General features: G+C 36.0%; 1 protein-coding gene across 4 annotated transcripts in view; it reads right to left on the reverse strand.

Annotated features, from left to right (window-relative positions):
- Nucleotides 1-519: 519 nt before the first annotated feature.
- The window catches only part of LOC106081249 (membrane-associated guanylate kinase, WW and PDZ domain-containing protein 1), a 58,385-nt gene continuing 41,095 nt past the window's right edge, over nt 520-17,809 (reverse strand). For 3 of the 4 annotated variants that reach the window (XM_013243083.2, XM_013243085.2, XM_013243084.2), the window contains exons 3-7: nt 4,915-5,107; nt 4,162-4,846; nt 2,045-4,093; nt 1,646-1,973; nt 520-1,575 (exon numbers count right to left, since the gene is read on the reverse strand). In XM_013243083.2, coding sequence (XP_013098537.2) covers nt 1,121-1,575; nt 1,646-1,973; nt 2,045-4,093; nt 4,162-4,846; nt 4,915-5,107 — 3,710 coding nt within the window. In that variant the 3' untranslated portion in view covers nt 520-1,120. Of the gene's footprint in view, nt 1,576-1,645; nt 1,974-2,044; nt 4,094-4,161; nt 4,847-4,914; nt 5,108-5,202; nt 5,357-17,809 lie in introns of those variants that run through there. The other variant, XM_013243086.2, reaches the window with a different exon arrangement.

Here is a 17,809-nt window from a genome sequence, read left to right on the forward strand (position 1 = left end):
GAGTTCTCTATGGTTGTTGGTGTGCCTTAAAAGCAGAAATGAATGGTCCTATGCAGACCTTTGATTTGAACCCAGACGTCAGCGCCAAGGGCGGACATGATTAACGCTCTGCTACGTCGGTACCTTAATATGACAACTCTTTTCTTTTTTTTTTTTTTGATTTTTTGTATAATGCTACACATTTTATTTTGTATATGTATGTATAACATAAGTAAGTAAAACTTTTAATAAGATTTATTATAATTAAAAAATATCTATTAATAATATTTTGTATAACATTTTAAAAATTTACATTATAATATATGTATATAGAGAGAGATAGAGACTATAGCAATAATAAAAAAAAAGTTTTTGCATTTTTGTATAACACTTAAAAAATGAGCTAAATTTGTTAAAATACAATAAAAAAACAAACCGCCTATTAAATAACTAACAAGATATTTTGTTTGTAAATATTTTTGTTTTTTTTTTTTTTTTGAAATATATTCTAACGATGAATATTTAATATTGATATGTTATTATGCTGTTCGTTCGTTCGTTTTTGATATGTTAGAAATACGTTTATTTTTCTTTATTTGTTGGAAAAATAATTTAATTGTGAAATGTGATACTGTGCATCAGAATGTATGGTGTTGTTTTTAATTGTGTATGTGTGTTTTTATAAATATTTTAGAATTGTAATTTGTGTGTGTGTGTGTGTGATTTATATATGGGTTCGTTTAACAATCTTTACATTACAAAAAAAAAATAGTCATCAGTCTTTGGATAAGGGAAGGTCTCTATAGGTGACAAAACTACAAATACTTATGAGATTATAAAAGAAAAAATATTAACATAGAAGCATTTCGATAGGCTGATTCCTAAGTATGGCTCTCATATTATTTCAAAACAAAGTTTTAGTTTTTTTTAGAGATTTTCCTCTACTTAAGAATGGTTCTTATTTTACGAAACGCAAAATTATTTACATTCAAGGACTCCAAGGCTAAAATATGGTTCAAAATGGTGTTTGGAAATTGGGCCATTTGGTTTGGGGAAGTTCATTGGAGGTGGGTGGCTGATTGAGATTATTGGCGCTTTGCTAGAGAAAACTCTTTAAGAGTTTAATTCGCAATTCTCAGAGTCATAATTGTGGTGGTATTGGCAAGGGATTTGGTGACTGCTGAGCTGCTGACATATGAGTGCTGGAAGATGCGGCCGAGCCATTGTGCGAACCCGCACTGCTAAGCAGTGGTCTTTCAAAGTATGGTGGATTATTGTCCAAACTGCTGGCGAGATTTGAAGTAGGCGGCGTCTGTGACACTTGACCCGGTGAGGCTTGTGCCGAATTTATTAATAGACCTCCTGCTCCTGCAGCTGCTGCATTACTGCCTGCTGGCATTGTGGGTGCTGCATTGATAATGGCTCCTTCTTTGGGACAGCCAATAGTTAGGCGCACATGCAGACCAGATTCTTTAATCAAATTGACCACATCGCCATGAGACATGCCGGCAATATCGATGCGATTCACAGCAATAATGCGATCGCCCACTTTTAGTTCTCCACAACGATCTGCAGGACTTGCAGGTATAAGTTTGCCTAGAACAACAAAACCAAAATAAGTTTAACTCTCTTTCACAGTAAAAAAAAAATATAACAACAAACTCACCTATGGTAGAGCCATAATATTGATTGGAAGATGAGATGATCACAAAACCAAAGCCTTCATTCTCATGCCTTGTTACTATAACATCATAGGGATAACGCACCGCATTGTGACGTAGATGAAGCTGCTGTGTTGGTGTTGTCGCTGAATTCGGCAATAAATCTTGTCCGTACATGGCCTGTGTTGGGGGCATCATCATCTGGTGTGCCGATGGTGGGGCCGTGTAATGCTGTTGTGCCTGTCTGGTGCGCCGTCTCAATATCATGGTTACTTGACCACGTAAAGCTGCTTCGCCCATTAGGGAAACCACTTTGTGATGCGATGAGTTAACCTATAAAGAGAAAATATATTTTCTTTAAAAATTTCTCCCCAAGAATGTTTGTAATATTTTTCCATACTCACCACATTAATGCCATCAATACTCAAAATTTCATCTCCCGTAGTGATGCGATGATCATTATCGGCAGCTCCTCCCGGCACTATATGGCCAACGGTAACCTGTGAACCTTCCTCAGTGCCACCCACTATGCGAAAGCCAAAACCCAAGGCCTGGCGTTGTAATGTCACTTCAGAGAGTATGCACTGCTCTCCAGAACCATCTAAAATATCTGAAGATTCTGAATAACCACCATTGGTTAGATAACCTCCTGAGGCTGCTGCTCCTCCAGCTGTTTGCAAAATATTATAACCTGCCGTGGGATGAGACCAATTACCCATGGTCGCATGTGACTGACTTGCAATGTCAGTTGAATGCATATGATGCTGTGGTTGCCCCATCAAAGAGTGGTTCATATGATGCTGCTGCTGCTGCTGTTGCGATGCTTGCGAATAGCTTGCCATGGCGTTGTGATGATGATCCAAAGGTGAGAATCCCACACGTCTTCGATCGTTTAATAACTTTTGCATGCGTTCATTTTGCATGTGCACTGCTTGCAAGCTGGCTGAGGAGGCGGGTGAATATTGTGACTGATGATTGTGTTGTTGAGCGGAATGATGGTAGCCCAAACCAGGATAAAAACTACGTGGTGAAGGTTGCTGTTGCTGCTGCTGCTGCAGTGGCTGTTGGTGCGCATGCGGGTGTGGGTGGGGGAGATGGGCATTTAGGCGATTGTTGCGAAAATCCTGACACTCATAACAAAAACAAGACTCATGATGGTGATGATAAGAGCTTGCTGTGGGAGCCATTAAACCCAGGCTCGTTGCAGCACCACCCGGAGAATTGCCCGATGGCGGTCCATAAAGTCCCCCACTTAAGGGACTCATGGTGGGAGGCATTTGTGCCAAACCATAGATAGAGCTGTAATTACCGCTACCTCCACTCACATAATCACTTTGGTTTTCATAGTTGGCCACCCCCGAAGCTGTGGTCCTTAAATAGCCCGATGAGCTATTCGTCCCATGCACAGCATGATTTTGCCCATCATTCTGCATAGTGACATTTGCCAAACGTTCGCTTAAACTAGAGACCATCTTTGGATATGGATCCATAAAGGGAATGTCATGATTTATGGCATCCAGCTCTGAGAGAGAGTTTTGAGACTTGCTACCCTCATTCAATTGACTTTTGCTTTCGGCCAATGTTCTTTCTTGAGATTCTTCGGCGCTGGTGTTAACAGCGGCCACCTCATTGTCTTCACTTAACTCCATATTGGGAGTTTTTACGCGCGACCTTCTGGTATCCACCAAGGGAGTCTTGGGCCTAATGGGCAAGATTTCCTTTTGCATGGTACTGTATAGATCCGCTGTGGGAGTCTTGCTGCGGAACAAGGCATTATTACCTATGCCCGTGGTGGCACCCAGAAAATTCTTTCTCAGCTTGGAGACACCACCAGCAGCTCCATTTTGCCCACCTCCATTGGGTGAGGTGGTATTCGTTGCACTAATACTACTGCTGCTATTGTTGACCGGTCTTTGTATTTTCACTAGCGTAGGCTCTGTTTTGGAACAATCCTTTAGTATTTGAACTACATCCAAATGCGACTTATTGCGCACCACATTGTCATTGATTTCCAATAGAATATCACCCTCTTGCAATTGATTGCAGCAGGAACGGTCCAAAATCTTTTTCACTTTTTGGCCATAGGATGAATCGGCTATGGTGAAACCAAAACCCATGGCCCCTTTAATGATGGAGAAGGTGTGCACTTCGGGTTTCTTCATCAGTATAAAACCACTGTTGTCAATGGCACTGCCTGTACTTAAATTAAGTTTGTTGCCATTGCCGCCACTGTTGCCACTGGCTCCAGATATATCCAAGAAATTATAATTTCCATCCATATTGAGGTCCATTAACATGCGCCTTTGTTTGTCGGGCTCATTGGATATTGAATCTACAGCAATGGTGGTAACCACCTCGGTATTGGGATCATTAGGATCAAAGGGCAAGGGATAGCCGCGACACACCTCTAGAGTTACGGTGTCGCCCACCATAATGGATTGGAAAACATTTACCTGTTGGTGACAAGAGCAGACAACAAAAATGTATTTTAAAATTGATAAGAATACGTTGCAGTACATACCATTTCATGATGGGTAAAACCCAAAACACAGGTATCATTCACATATACCAAAACATCGCCCATCTGCAGCTGGCCATCCACCCAGGCAGGACCATTCGGTACTATAGACTTAATTTGCAAAAATTCCTCCAGACCGTCGCCATCACCACCCACTATGGTTATACCCAATCCCCGAGCCGACTTCAATAGAGTGGTGCTAATACGTTCGCCTTGCATTTCTCCGGGATCTCGGGTAAATTTATAAGGCAACATGGGTTTATTGGAATTTTGTGATGCCATTTGTTGGGCCATGGGAGGCGGAGGTTGCATTGCCCTTTGCGATATATCCACCGTGGATAGAGTAGATGCCGAGGAGACTGAGCTGGGGCCAATGCTAGCACCAGTGCCTCCATTAAGAACACTAGACGAGGAGGGAGTTTGAGGACGCTGTTGTTGCTGGGCTGCTTGTTGCAACTGCTGTTGATGTTGGTTTTGTTTTTGTTCCGCAGCTCTTCTCTTAGCTTCCAGAACTGGATTTTCATATTGGGTCTTGCGATTCACATGGTCTATGTAATAGGTGCCATATAGGGAATCTTCGATTTTCTCCCAACCATAGGGTAGTTCACCCTCTGTGCATTCTTCCAGAGATTTCTTTTGGAATTTCGAAAGTCTAGGGTCCAACCAATGAGAGGTGCCGGTGTTATGGCTAAAAATAGAGTTAGGAGAGTTATTAAACTTTTTGTTTTCAAAAACATGGAGTGCATGGTAACTTACTCTATAAAATATAGTTCCCCTCTTTCGGTGTAAGCTGTTTCCCATTTGGGTGGCAAAGGTCCTAAACCATCGCCTGGATCATCTTGTTCGGGCATATTGCCTGTACCGGCACTACCACCAGTCCCGCCGGTCTCACTGCCTGTTGTACTGCCTCCGATGCTGCCATTGCTGTAGCTGTTTTGTAGTAGATTTTCTGAAATGAATGCCAAATGATAAAAAAATTAGGAAATTAGTTCAAGTAAATTAAGATCATAAAAGCTGAAGAAAAACCCTTTAATTGTCCTTCACCTGTTCGGCCTGCGTCCTTCCTATTTCTGAACAGAATAATATCGGGCAGTTTGCGCTGATTGTCGTTAAATAAAATGCTTCTTATTTTCTCTCTAGACATTTTATATGGTCTACAATTTTATATTTATTGAGACTCTTTTTCTCTATATTTTTTATTAAATCTGTATTTATAGCAGTGACATTTGTTCCCTTATTAAGAACTTTGACATTTGCTCCCTCTTTGAGAGACTGACAATTTCTCTTAGAATCAAACCACCTTAAACTCTTGATCGCCAACACACGCAAAGAGAATTGAAATAACAGAGCAATTTTTGTGCTCTTCAAATTTTACAGCAAATGTGAAGCTTATAGGTGTCGTTAATTATTTCATTTTTCTTCATAAGCAAGCAGCTCTGCCGAAAAAAATTTAAAAAAATCAAATTTACAGTAAAAAGAAAAGAAATAAAAGAAAGAAAGATACAAATATTGGACGCTAAGACTGCCGAAATCCTATATACGTGCATTATGCCAAAGTTTCCTTCACGGAAAAGGAAATAAGCATATTTAGAAAATGCAAACGACGCAAATTCCATGACATTGATAGAGAGTCTATGGGTTCAGCTAGACAAAGAAATGCAACAACAAAATCAGACAACCAAAATAAAAACGAAGCGCAAAAACAGACAAATATTTTTATGGACAAAAACGTTGACAAAAATTTCAACAAATAAAATTGTTGATGTTAAACTCCATTTACACTGCTCAATAAATCCGGATTTAAGGCTCTCACCAGCTGATTTTATAAAGGAAAAACAGATGATCGAGCTATTAAATCCGGATTTAAAGAGCAGTCTAAACGGGGCTTTAAATATTTGTGATAAAAATGGCAGAATCTTCTATGCGGAAAAATTCAAACAAATGTTTTTCCAAAAATTTTACAGGCAAAATTCGATTTGTGGCAAAAGAGACACAAGGAGAGGTGTGCCGCACAAAAATAATGCTGGTGAGGCAAAAGTGGGGGAAAATGGTAAAAAAAAAAACAATTGTTTGCACACCCTCCCTAAATTGAGGAACACGAATATGAAGTCAATGCGGCTCGGGTCTGGGGGCCCAAACCGGCTTTCCCGCTCATTTAGTAAAATGACGTCGAATATAGGCAATATGATTTTCAAATTGAAGGAAATTTTGCATAAAATACGAAAAAAATGGGTATATGTGAAAAAAATTATACTATCGTTAGCGTAACAAAGGAGTTACATCGCGCGTTTTTTGAAATTTATATTCCTTTTTTTTTTTTTTTTGAAAACGTATTTTATCCAAATCGGATGACACGTGCTCCTTTTATGGTCTCAATATTCTATATCGGGAGATCGGTCTATATGACAACTATATCCAAATATGGTCCGATCTGGATAATATTCAACAAACAGGTGTAGAGGTCTATCAAAACGCCCTGTTTCAAATTTAATTCAAATAGGATGAAAAATGCTCCTTTTATAGGCTCAATACTTTATATCGGGAGATCGGTCTATATAGCAGCTATATCCAAATATGTTCCGATCTGGACGATGTTCGTCACAAAGGTGTAAAGGTCTATCGAAACTCGCTGTTTCAAATTTCGTCAAAATCGGATGAAAAATGCTTTTTTTATGGGCTCAATACTCTATATTGGTCCGATCTGTACCACATTTGACAGGAATTGGTAGGAGTCTACCGGAACACACTGTGCCAAATTTCATCAAATTCGGGTAATAAATGGATCTTTTATGGCCTCAATATCCTATATCGGAAGATCGGGTGCCCGGTCTATAGGGCGGCTATATCCAAATATAGACCGATCTGAACCGCACTTGAAAGAAATAGATAGGGGTCTACCAGAACTCACTGTTCCAAATCGGATGTGCGCAAATCGGATGAAAAATTATCAATTTATTGCCTCAAGACTTTAAGTCTGGAGATCGCGGTATATAGCGTTTTTTTACCCAATTTTCCAAAAATAGTTTGGAAAATTTGTTTATACCCAAGATATCTGCAAATTTATAAATACCCAAATAAATACCCAAAAAAGCGTTGTGTATTTACCCTGTTGAAACCCATCTCTAGCCAAACTGATCGATGTTTTGCCAACACACACACAAATTTCTTTGTGTGCGTGTGTGTAAACATGTGCGTGCATGAGCAGAGCATATGTGGGAATAAAACAAAAATCTGTCATCTTAATACCGTAAAACCTGGCCGACTGTTAACAAATGTTCGGGTGAGACCACCTTTTAAATCCACCTTGACGCGAAAATGCGAATAAAATATTTTTGCTATCGTTGGCGTTGCCAAGAAATTTCATCGCGCGTTTTATTTTTTGATTTTTTTTTTGTTTTGAAAACATATTTCGACTGCGGCGCTATTTTCAAAAAATAAAAATTCAAAAAAGCGCGATTTTTTCTTTAAGAAACTTTTACCAGCTGCAATATTTTCTAAAATTAAAAAAATTTCAATGAAATCGCATGATGTTTTGTAGTTGTAATGTATTGGTTGCCCAAAAAGTAATTGCGGATTTTTTAAAAGAAAGTAAATGCATTTTTAATAAAACTTAGAATGAACTTTTATTAGGTATACTTTTTGCACTTTTTTTCTAAAGCAAGCTAAAAGTAACAGCTGATAACTGACAGAAGAAAGAATGCAATTACAGAGTCACGAGCTGTGAAAAAATTTGTCAACGCCGACTATATGAAAAATCCGCAATTACTTTTTGGGCAACCCAATAAAATGGCGTTGATTTTGAACAATCTTCAAAAAAATTAGGATTTTTTTAATAAAATCAAGCGACTTTTCGTAGGAGTAATATAAAAACGAGTCGTTTTTGAAAATTTTCAATTTTTAAATTTAAAAAAAAAATCGCGCGAATTGTCGCCTTTGGCGCTTTTTCAAAAAAATTACAAAAAATTTTCTGTTTATCACGCGATTTTTTGTGCAAAAGATGACATCTGCTGATGGTTTTTCTTGGTCGAAAATTAATTCCCCATACAGGAAACCAGTCAAATGCTTCTAGCAACAACACACTTTTTGCTGACTTCTAAATGTTTTTTGCTATACTATTCTTTGAATGGAAAGCATTAAACAATGGTCTAAAGCCGGACAATATCCTGCAATGGAATCTCAATAAGATTTTAAATCAATAAAAAGAAAGCACAAACACATAAACCAAACGAAAGGGACGTCGCATGTGGTGTAGGTTACTACCTATACAAAAAAACACCACTGGCAGAATCAACGATCACCGTGCGAAGAACAAAAGAGATTTACAAATGATGTTTGTGTTTGTTGCTAATAGCATTGTTGGATAAGTTGGATTTGAAGAAGGGAAGTAAGATTTGATTTGTTTTCTATTGCGCTTATGAAACAAGTCGTCCTCAAGAGCCCTGTTCAAATTCAGATGTGAGCTTTACAACTTACCCTAGTTGGAATGGTTGTAAAACACCATGATCCATTTGAGATCTCCTGTTGATGATTTTTCTTGGTCGAAAATGAAATCGCGATACAGGAAACCAGTCAAATGCAACACACTTTTTGCTGACTTTTAAATGTTTTTTGCTATACTATCCATTGAATAGAAAATATTAAACAATGGTCTAAAGCCCGGCAATATCCTGCAATGGAATCTCAATAAAAGATTTATTATAATTTGGGTGCCATATTGCCTATATTCGGCGTAATTTCGCTTGATGAGGGGAAAGGCCCGTTTGGGGGCCCGTTCCCCCAAAAATGGGCTTCATATTCATGTTCCTGGGGTCATTTTAGAGGGGTATGCAAGAAATTAGATTTTTTTGATTTTCTCCATGAATTGAACTTCAGCCACATAAGGCTGTTAGGCATTAAGCAACAGATTTGTTTAAAAAAATGTTAACAAAATCAACAGTTTGTGCAAAATTTTGATACAATTTACTTTTAACAAATAAACATTTCTCTTAGTGTATTCGTTAAATGTCACTGTGTTTCAATTCAAAAAACTGGAAGTGTCATTAAATGCCCATTAGTGTATTGTTTGGGACACCAGCATTTTACCTGTACAAAATAACTAAAAACACACACACACATACGAAATCCATTTAGGTATTCATAGTTTACGAACCTCGATAATGGTAACAACAAACACCAATAGTGGTGTGAAGAGAAAGGTGCCAAACTCAAACACATAGAGAGAGGGGGGTTTATAACCACACAACAATAACAAGAACAAACTAAAATAAAAATGGACATCATCTAAAACAACTTCAATGATTGAGAATGATAGAAAAATGACAGCGACTGTTAGAAGATACAGGAGGGTGAGAGAATTGTGACATGAGCGAGCTTGCACACAGAAGGTAAAAACCTTCAACTTAAAAAGAAATTATATGCCTCAATGAATACAAAGCTCATCAAAAGGATTTAACCAAGAATTTATAAATAAATAAATAATAGAAAGATAAAGAAGCTAAAGCTTAACATCAAAAGAATGTAAATAAATGGCAGATTATAAACAAAGCCATAGTAGAAGGTGACTACTGACAGTTCTTTTAATAAATTAAAAATGCTTTCTTGTTTTACTACAATACTAAACGAACTAATGACCCAGTTATACACTCACACTCGCACACACACTTGTATCTAAAATGTTCTGGGGGGAAATTCATTAGCATTTTTAATAAAGCGACATATAAATAAATATAGATAAAAGGCAGAGTTATGCGTAAAGTATTTTCAAACAGGAATTAATTTTTAATATGCAATTACACAAAGTGCTATTTAATAAACAATAAGCAGCATCCCACAATGTCGTAACATTTTTTCAAACAACAACAAAAAACAATGTTGTTGGTTTTTAATATCAGAGGTTTTTAATATCAGAGGTAAACGAGGTATGTACATACGTACATATTTATCTAAGCAACTCAATAACAAAGAGGCTGTAGCAATCACACAAGCATATATGCAAATGTTTGAGCAATTAATATGCATATATTAATACATTTACCGACATAGATTATGTTATTATTTGTTTTTCTTTTGAAATTTACCATTTCTTATAATCAATCATCTATGGTTATATTGCTGGATGATTGATTACTGTCCCATAAACCCCCAAAACTCGTTTATATTTCTTTTTAAGGTGACAACATAATTAACCCTAAAATAAACATTGACAAATGATTAGCTTAACGTATTACGAATGAAATGAAAAAACATTTGATCGACTCTGTGGCTAAGTTTTGTTATGCTCAGATATTTTCAAAAAAAAGTAAGTTTTCATTAAGGTTACCAGAAGCAAGAGAGAATTTTTATATTAGAAATAAAATAAAGATTTTGTTGAGCTCTTGCAATGCATCGTTCTATTGAAGATAATATCTGTATATATATTTCCATATAGGTGTTCTTCATTTACATAAGTAAACATAAAACCAAAAAAAAAATCAAACTTCTCCATAGATTTTTTTTAAGAAATAAAGACAAAATTGTACTTTCCAAGTTTTTGCCTCTAATTTTATAATTACACGCTCCACCATACTAATTTCGCCATTCCGTTTGTAACACCACGAAATATGCATCTAAGACCCCATAAAGTATATAAATATATTTGATGGTCATGACATTTTAAGTCGATCCAGCCATGTACGTCCATCCGTCTGTCGAAAGCCTGCTAACTTTCGAAGAAGTAATCTTGACTTCTAAAGCCTGTTGAGGGCGCAATTCTTATCCGATTTGGCTGAAATTTTGTACAACGGCCTTCAACAATCGTGATCAATATGGTCTTAATCGATCTATAGCCTGATACACTCCCACATAAACTGATCTCCCGAATATGCTTCTTGAGACCCTACAAGGCGCAGTTCTTGTCCGATGGTTTGAAATATGACCCAATGCTTCTACTATGGTCTTCAACATTTACTTTACTTATGGTCCGAATCGGACTATAACTTGTTTTCTTTTAATTTCTACTTCGGGACGATCTTAGTCATCGAAAAATATTAGCAGTGGAAAAGTAGTGCTAAAGAATAGCACAACACCAACCATGGTATGACGACTTCAGACCTTTAAGTGTGATAGTTCTATTTATATCGATTTCATTGCGAAAATACCTTTATGATGTGAGTACCACACTAACCAACTTCGACATCATGTCACACAGCTGTTCTTTTGCAACACATGTTTCTTTTTCAATTTCAATTTTAATCTAAACATTATAATAATTTTTTTCTTTTCTGGTATCTTAAAATGATCTACACTCCATGCAATTCTCTGGAGTACATACGAGTATACAACGCTACAATTGAATAAGTGATGAAAACAGAAATTCAAAATTACAAAATCAATTTCTAATTACCAAAATGGAAACAAAAAAAAAAAACAAAACAAACTTTTATTGCAAGACCCTTTGTATGCAGTTCAATGATCAGGTCTACATATATGTATGTATATATGCACACCATAGTATGAGTTTGTGTAAGAGTGGGGTGCTAGGGCAGATTGTATTCCATAGAAATTGTATTTGTTTTGTTTTTTTTGTGGATTTCAAAAACATTTCCAAATAACATGTGGTTTGTTTGTATGGTTTATTTTAATATTCTGGCTTTGGCCGAAAGAAGTCTGATATTGAATGCTCATTTTTTAGTTTGCATACTGGAAAAGTAAATGGAATAGGAATTTGGTAATAGATTTTTGTTTTATTTATTTTAATTTAGGTTTTTGTGAATTGTTTGCTTTAAATAAAGGCAACAGTAAAGTTTAAAATGCATTTTAATTAGGAATTGTGTTTCGTAAACAAGAACTCGACTACAATCTCATTTAAAAAAAGTCACATATCACCGTTATTTCATCTCCGCTAATGTGATAACATTCTCTTTACTTTCATCTCATTTACAATGTTGCCACTGAGAAAGTTTTTTATCCACCGCAATCTGTGATAACAAGAATTAGAATACAACACCTTAACGATTAGTGTTACTACCGATAACATTTTTTAATCCACAAGAATGTTATTTGCCAGAAAATGATACATTGATATTTGAATTTTTAAAATGTAATTTTCAAAAAATTCATTATTATTTTGCCATAACATATATTATATTTAAAAAAAATCAAAACTAAATTGTTCATGGGTACCTAGCATGTTTTGTTTCATTTAAAATTTTTTATTTTCATAAGAAACTTACTTTAATGAAGATTACTCTTGTAATGCTAAAGAAGAATAATTCTGTAACGGGGAGTTAAGGTGGCATTATTTACATGAGCAGTGTTGCTAGTATTTTGCCGTCCCTTGCAGCCAAATTTCGATTCCTTTGTCCCAAAAAATCCCCAATTACAATTTAATATTCCAAAAAAACCCAAAAAATTTTGAATGTTTTTTTTTTTTTTTTTTTTTTGTAAAGGTACAGTTGTACTCTTATAAATTTGTTTTAATTTCTATATTAGGAATAATTTCTTGAATAAAAATATGCGTCATATTATTTTTTATTGGCGACCGATTTGTCGATTTGACGATTTGTCAATAATACATAGCGATGTAGGGTCTGTTGTTTAGCATTATACATGCAATGCATGTCGGGTGTATTGGCGCGATGTCCAGTGCCAAATTGGACTGATGTTCTGGATGGTAATCTATATCATGCGATAACAGATGATATTGACTGATTAATCGTGATTTTCACTCTATAGTACTTAAATTAAATATAGCAAGCTTTCATTTATGTTATTTGTACCGATCTACGTTATCTACAATTAATGAAAAATTACAAAAAAATATATTAAAGGTTAAAAACAAAATTTTAAATTCCTCCCCAAAAAATTCCCCAGTTTTTGCTCTGAATCCCCATCAAGTCAAAAATTTCGTCCCCAAGTAAATCTTCAATTTTCTGGAGTACATGAACATTTAACAGATGAGTGTTAATATAAAGAAAAAAGATGCCTTCTAGTTCCTACCGTTGAACCATCCGCTTTAAAAACCCCAAATAGTTTTGAATGTTCACCTCCGCTTAAACAGACAAGTTCTCAAAGAAATGAAGACCTAAACTGGAACTCCATTAGACTGCCTGTATGGAACACACACACCACATGTTCAATAGTCACTTCTTCCTTGACATCCTCACAACTTCTGCAGAAGTCGTTACACGCAACCTGCAGTTTGTAAACAAGTTTCCCGATCATGATAGCCACAATGACTAAGACGCATTGTCTAACCAGCGACAGCAAAGCGGTAGAACTTTTTTTCTTCGAGATTGGGCAACATAATTTTGGAGTGTTCACAACCTGCACTTTGTGACCATCTATCATTCATTGACTTAGCTTACATGTCGCTAGAGGTATACCCAGAACAGGTTAATTTTGGACTGTTCAGACATCTCGAGAGAGTTCTGCGACAGTCGAGGGCGTTTTTAGAATTCGGAAATATGTTCCCCAGAGATTTAATGGCTATCTCGCTGTCTAAGAAGATATTTATGCCAATCGTCATTGACAATATATTTTAGCCCTTCCACCACTTCTTTAACTGCAACGATCTCCGCTTGATACACACTACAGTGATCGGTTAGCCTTCTCGATATGCTTTTTAAGAGTACATCCCAAAGTCCAACTGGTCGTCTAGAAACCATCGTCTGCAACCCACCATAAAGAAGTCTTTGTAATTTCTATTACCAGGGATATCTCAAAAGAGATAAGGTGGATGTTTAGCTATAACACCATTAAAGAATTCACCGACAGCGCTGCCTTTTAAAATTTTTGAAAGATATAGAAAACGGAATTGGGGGAAAAAGGTCGAGAATTTTGTTTAAAAAAGGGAAAGAAACTATTTTAATTTTCAAAATATGATTAAAAAAACATAAAGGTTGGTGATAATAGCAGTCCCAATCACTTTGATTATTAGTCAAATCATTTTGTAGAAATCGAAACTGGGGCTTCTTCCAAACTGACAACACGAAACATTACCACATCGGCTGCCGCCAACTTATGTATTTAACAAATGTACCATTTTTATGTCTCAAAGTCGCGAGGACTCTCTCGCATCAAATCTTTGTGTATATTGGTGGTATGTATAGAATCATCTATAGCAAGTAAAGCTGAGTATTATGTTCAAGCGGAATGCTGTCAAATAGGCGAAAAAGTAATATTCTGCTTATAGTGAGAAAAATGAAAAAATGAAAATGGCAACACTGAAAACCAATGCCGGCATAATTTTTGTATGTCTTATTGGTTTGAACGGTTCGGTTTTCTTTATTAATTTTCGAAAAATAAATAAAATAGAAAAAACAATAAGTGCAAAAAAAAAACGTGTTTTAGTATGGAAACAAAATCATTTGATTGCTATCAAATTCCAATCGCGGAACAATTAAAAATTCCGTGACTATTCCGAAAGCAGAACAGAATATCAACTCTAAAGCCTAGTACTGACTTCGACTTTTCGCCAAACATCTCATTATGAAACAAGTAAAAGCGTGCTGAGTTTGAATGTTACAATATATACCCTCCACCATGAATCGCATTTGTCAAGTTTTTTGAATGACATTTTCAAATAGAAAAACACCAGTCATAGAAAAACACCACCTCCAAAATGTCAGGCAATTCGAGTAAAAATTGCTCCCTCTAGAGGCACAAAAAGTAAAACTGGGAGATCGGTTTATATGGGAGCTATATCACGTTAAACACCTATTTAGACCATTCTGTGAGGAGTTGTTGGAAAACATACCAAAACGACATACGACAAAATGTTAACCATATTAGATAAGAATTGCGCCCTCTAGAAGCTCAAGAAGTCAAGACACAAAATCGGTTTATAGGGTAGCTATATCGAAACATGAACCGATTTGGCCCATTTACAATCCCCACCTACCTACACTACTAAGAAGTATTTGTCGAAAGCACGCTAACTTTTGAAGGGTTAAAGCTAGCACAAATATTTCTCATTAACGGGTGGGGTTGGTTTGACACAAATACTTGTTATTGCTGGGTTGGATATATGTAGCTCCCACTGCAATTATGCACATGGTGCTTCGTTACGACTTCCAACACCCATGCTAAGTATGATCCAAATTGATCCATAACCTGACATAGCTCCCATATAAACCAATCTCACGATTTGGCATCTTGAGTCTCTTGTGACAATTTATCTGATATTATGAACATTTTATTTTATAAGTACGGTCCATAATTTAAAAAAGCTTCAACATACTATACACTGATCTCTTTATTAAAAAGTCATTCAAAGAACTTCAAATGCGATCAAACTTTAAGCACTTTTACTTGTTAAAATCCACTTGAGTACATTAATTATCCATTTGAGTACAAAACTCTTCTAATGTCACAATGGCGACTTTATTTCTTTAGTGAAAAGAAAAGATTTAAGAAATACATATCCTGTTACCTGTCAAAACCAAGATATCTTACCTTTACTTAAATCAGAGTTGCATTTCTTAAGTGTGCGTCACATCGTAACTGTGACATGCATATGTATGTAGGTATGTATATACAAAAAGTGGCCAAAGTACCGATTGAATCGGATTCACAACAGAATAACAGAAATTCCTTACAAGGAGATTTAAGCCATAGCAGGAATATAAATTCTTTGGGTTTTGCTGAGAGTGAGAGGCTTAAAACTGGATTTTGTGTGTAAACAATTTTCTGTTATCTTTGACAAAGAATGCAAGTGTGTGTACGTACATACATACGTACACTTTCTTTAATATTTCTACCTTTTTAATCGTTTGGTAGGTATGTATGCGTTTTTTTGTGCTCTTTAAGATTTTTTTTTGCTAAGACATTTTTGTAGATATGATTCATGCTATGGAAATATTTGTTGTTTATTTTGGTTTGGTCTGGATGCCTTTCATGGCGGTGGTTGCTTCTTCTTTGTTATCTCTCTCTCTCTCTCCTTACTGCATATAGTGAGTTCAGATTCGTAGTAGCCGCAACAAAACATTGTGGCCAAAAGAAAATCCAATTGTTGTTCTTTTTATAGATATAAAAAGAAAGGAAATTTAATTTGTGAAAAAGTCACAGGCAGACATTATTTTATTACCAGGGAATCATGCTATGGAAACCGAAATCATATCATATGCAAGGAAATGACCATGCATTTTATGGCAATAAACTGTATAAACACATTTGCTGGCTTGTCTTTTTTATTGAAATTGAAAATGAATCACAAAGGAATATGAAAAATGTGGGTGAATAAAAAACAAGAAGAAAAGGTGAGTGGGGGAAGATGGCAAATTTTCCAAGAACATGAGTGGCACGAGGGAGTTTAATTAGTAAGTAAACATACGCATACCCAGGTAATGTATAGCCAAAGCGAATTGAAATAACAGAAAAATTTACATATGTGCTCTCAAAAATTTGCAGCAAATGTCAAGCTTATAGGTGTCGGTAACTATTTTATTTTTCTTTAAAGCAAGCAGCTGTGCCGAAAAAAAAAATGAAAAATTAAATTTACAGCAAAAATAAAAGAAAGAAAGATACGCATATTGGAAGCTATGACTGTCGAAACCCTATATACACCATAGTTTCCTTCACGGAAAAGGAAAAAATGCAAAAGACGCAAACTGGATGCCATTGAGAGCATAATTCGGCTTGCGGCATGTTCTTCAAAAATTCTCATTTATCCATACACAAGCGCCACCAACCAGTCTTTGTGCGAAGTTCAAATTCTTTCAGCCTTAAGCCTAGCACTGACTTCGACTTTTCACACGAACAACCGTCAAAACGCACTTTACAAAGATGGTGACGAAGATAATGCGAACACATTCAGAAGAAGTGGTACTGAGTTCTATGGGCAAAATAGTAGTGACATATCGCTGCATCAGGATAAATTTCGCACAATTTTAATTGTAAATGTTTCAATACTGTTGTCTTTGTTGTGTGTTTTGACCAAGAAAACAGGAAATTTTAATTCAACCAAGGTCACGCACGATCACGTGATTCGATTCGGATCTCACTCCCGAATCACGTGTGACACGACAAGTCACGGGCAAACCTGTAATACTGATCACCACTTTCCCAGTCGTCCTTACTTTTTACATTCCACACCGAATTTCATGCACATCTGTCGAACATTTTTGTAACTACGCCCTTTTAAGTATACATCAATCGGATGAATTTTATATATGGAAGTTATATCTAAATCTCAAACGATTTTTCGCATTTTTGGCCTTAGAAAGTAATATGTGCAAATTTTCGTGATGAACGGATAATATTGGGTTGCCCAAAAAGTAATTGCGGATTTTTTCAAAGAAAGTAAATGCATTTTTAATAAAACTTAGAATGAACTTTAATCAAATATACTTTTTTTTACACTTTTTTTCTAAAGCAAGCTAAAAATAACAGCTGATAACTGACAGAAGAAAGAATGCATTTAAAGAGTCACAAGCCATTGAAAAAATTTTTTAACGCCGACTATATGAAAAATCCGCAATTACTTTTTGGGCAACCCAATAAATGCGATCTCTACCTTAATTACAAAAACGACAGACTATCGACACAAAGGTTACCCTGCACGTTTTTAGGGACAATGGCATCATTATCTCGAATTGAGTACAACATACGTTCTACGTTATTGAACATGAAATGTTAAAACGAGAATGACCTTTAATTTTATGTATGACACGGG

The sequence above is a fragment of the Stomoxys calcitrans genome, chromosome 5 (genome assembly GCF_963082655.1).
Source record: "Stomoxys calcitrans chromosome 5, idStoCalc2.1, whole genome shotgun sequence".
In the NCBI taxonomy this organism is placed as follows: domain Eukaryota; kingdom Metazoa; phylum Arthropoda; class Insecta; order Diptera; family Muscidae; genus Stomoxys; species Stomoxys calcitrans.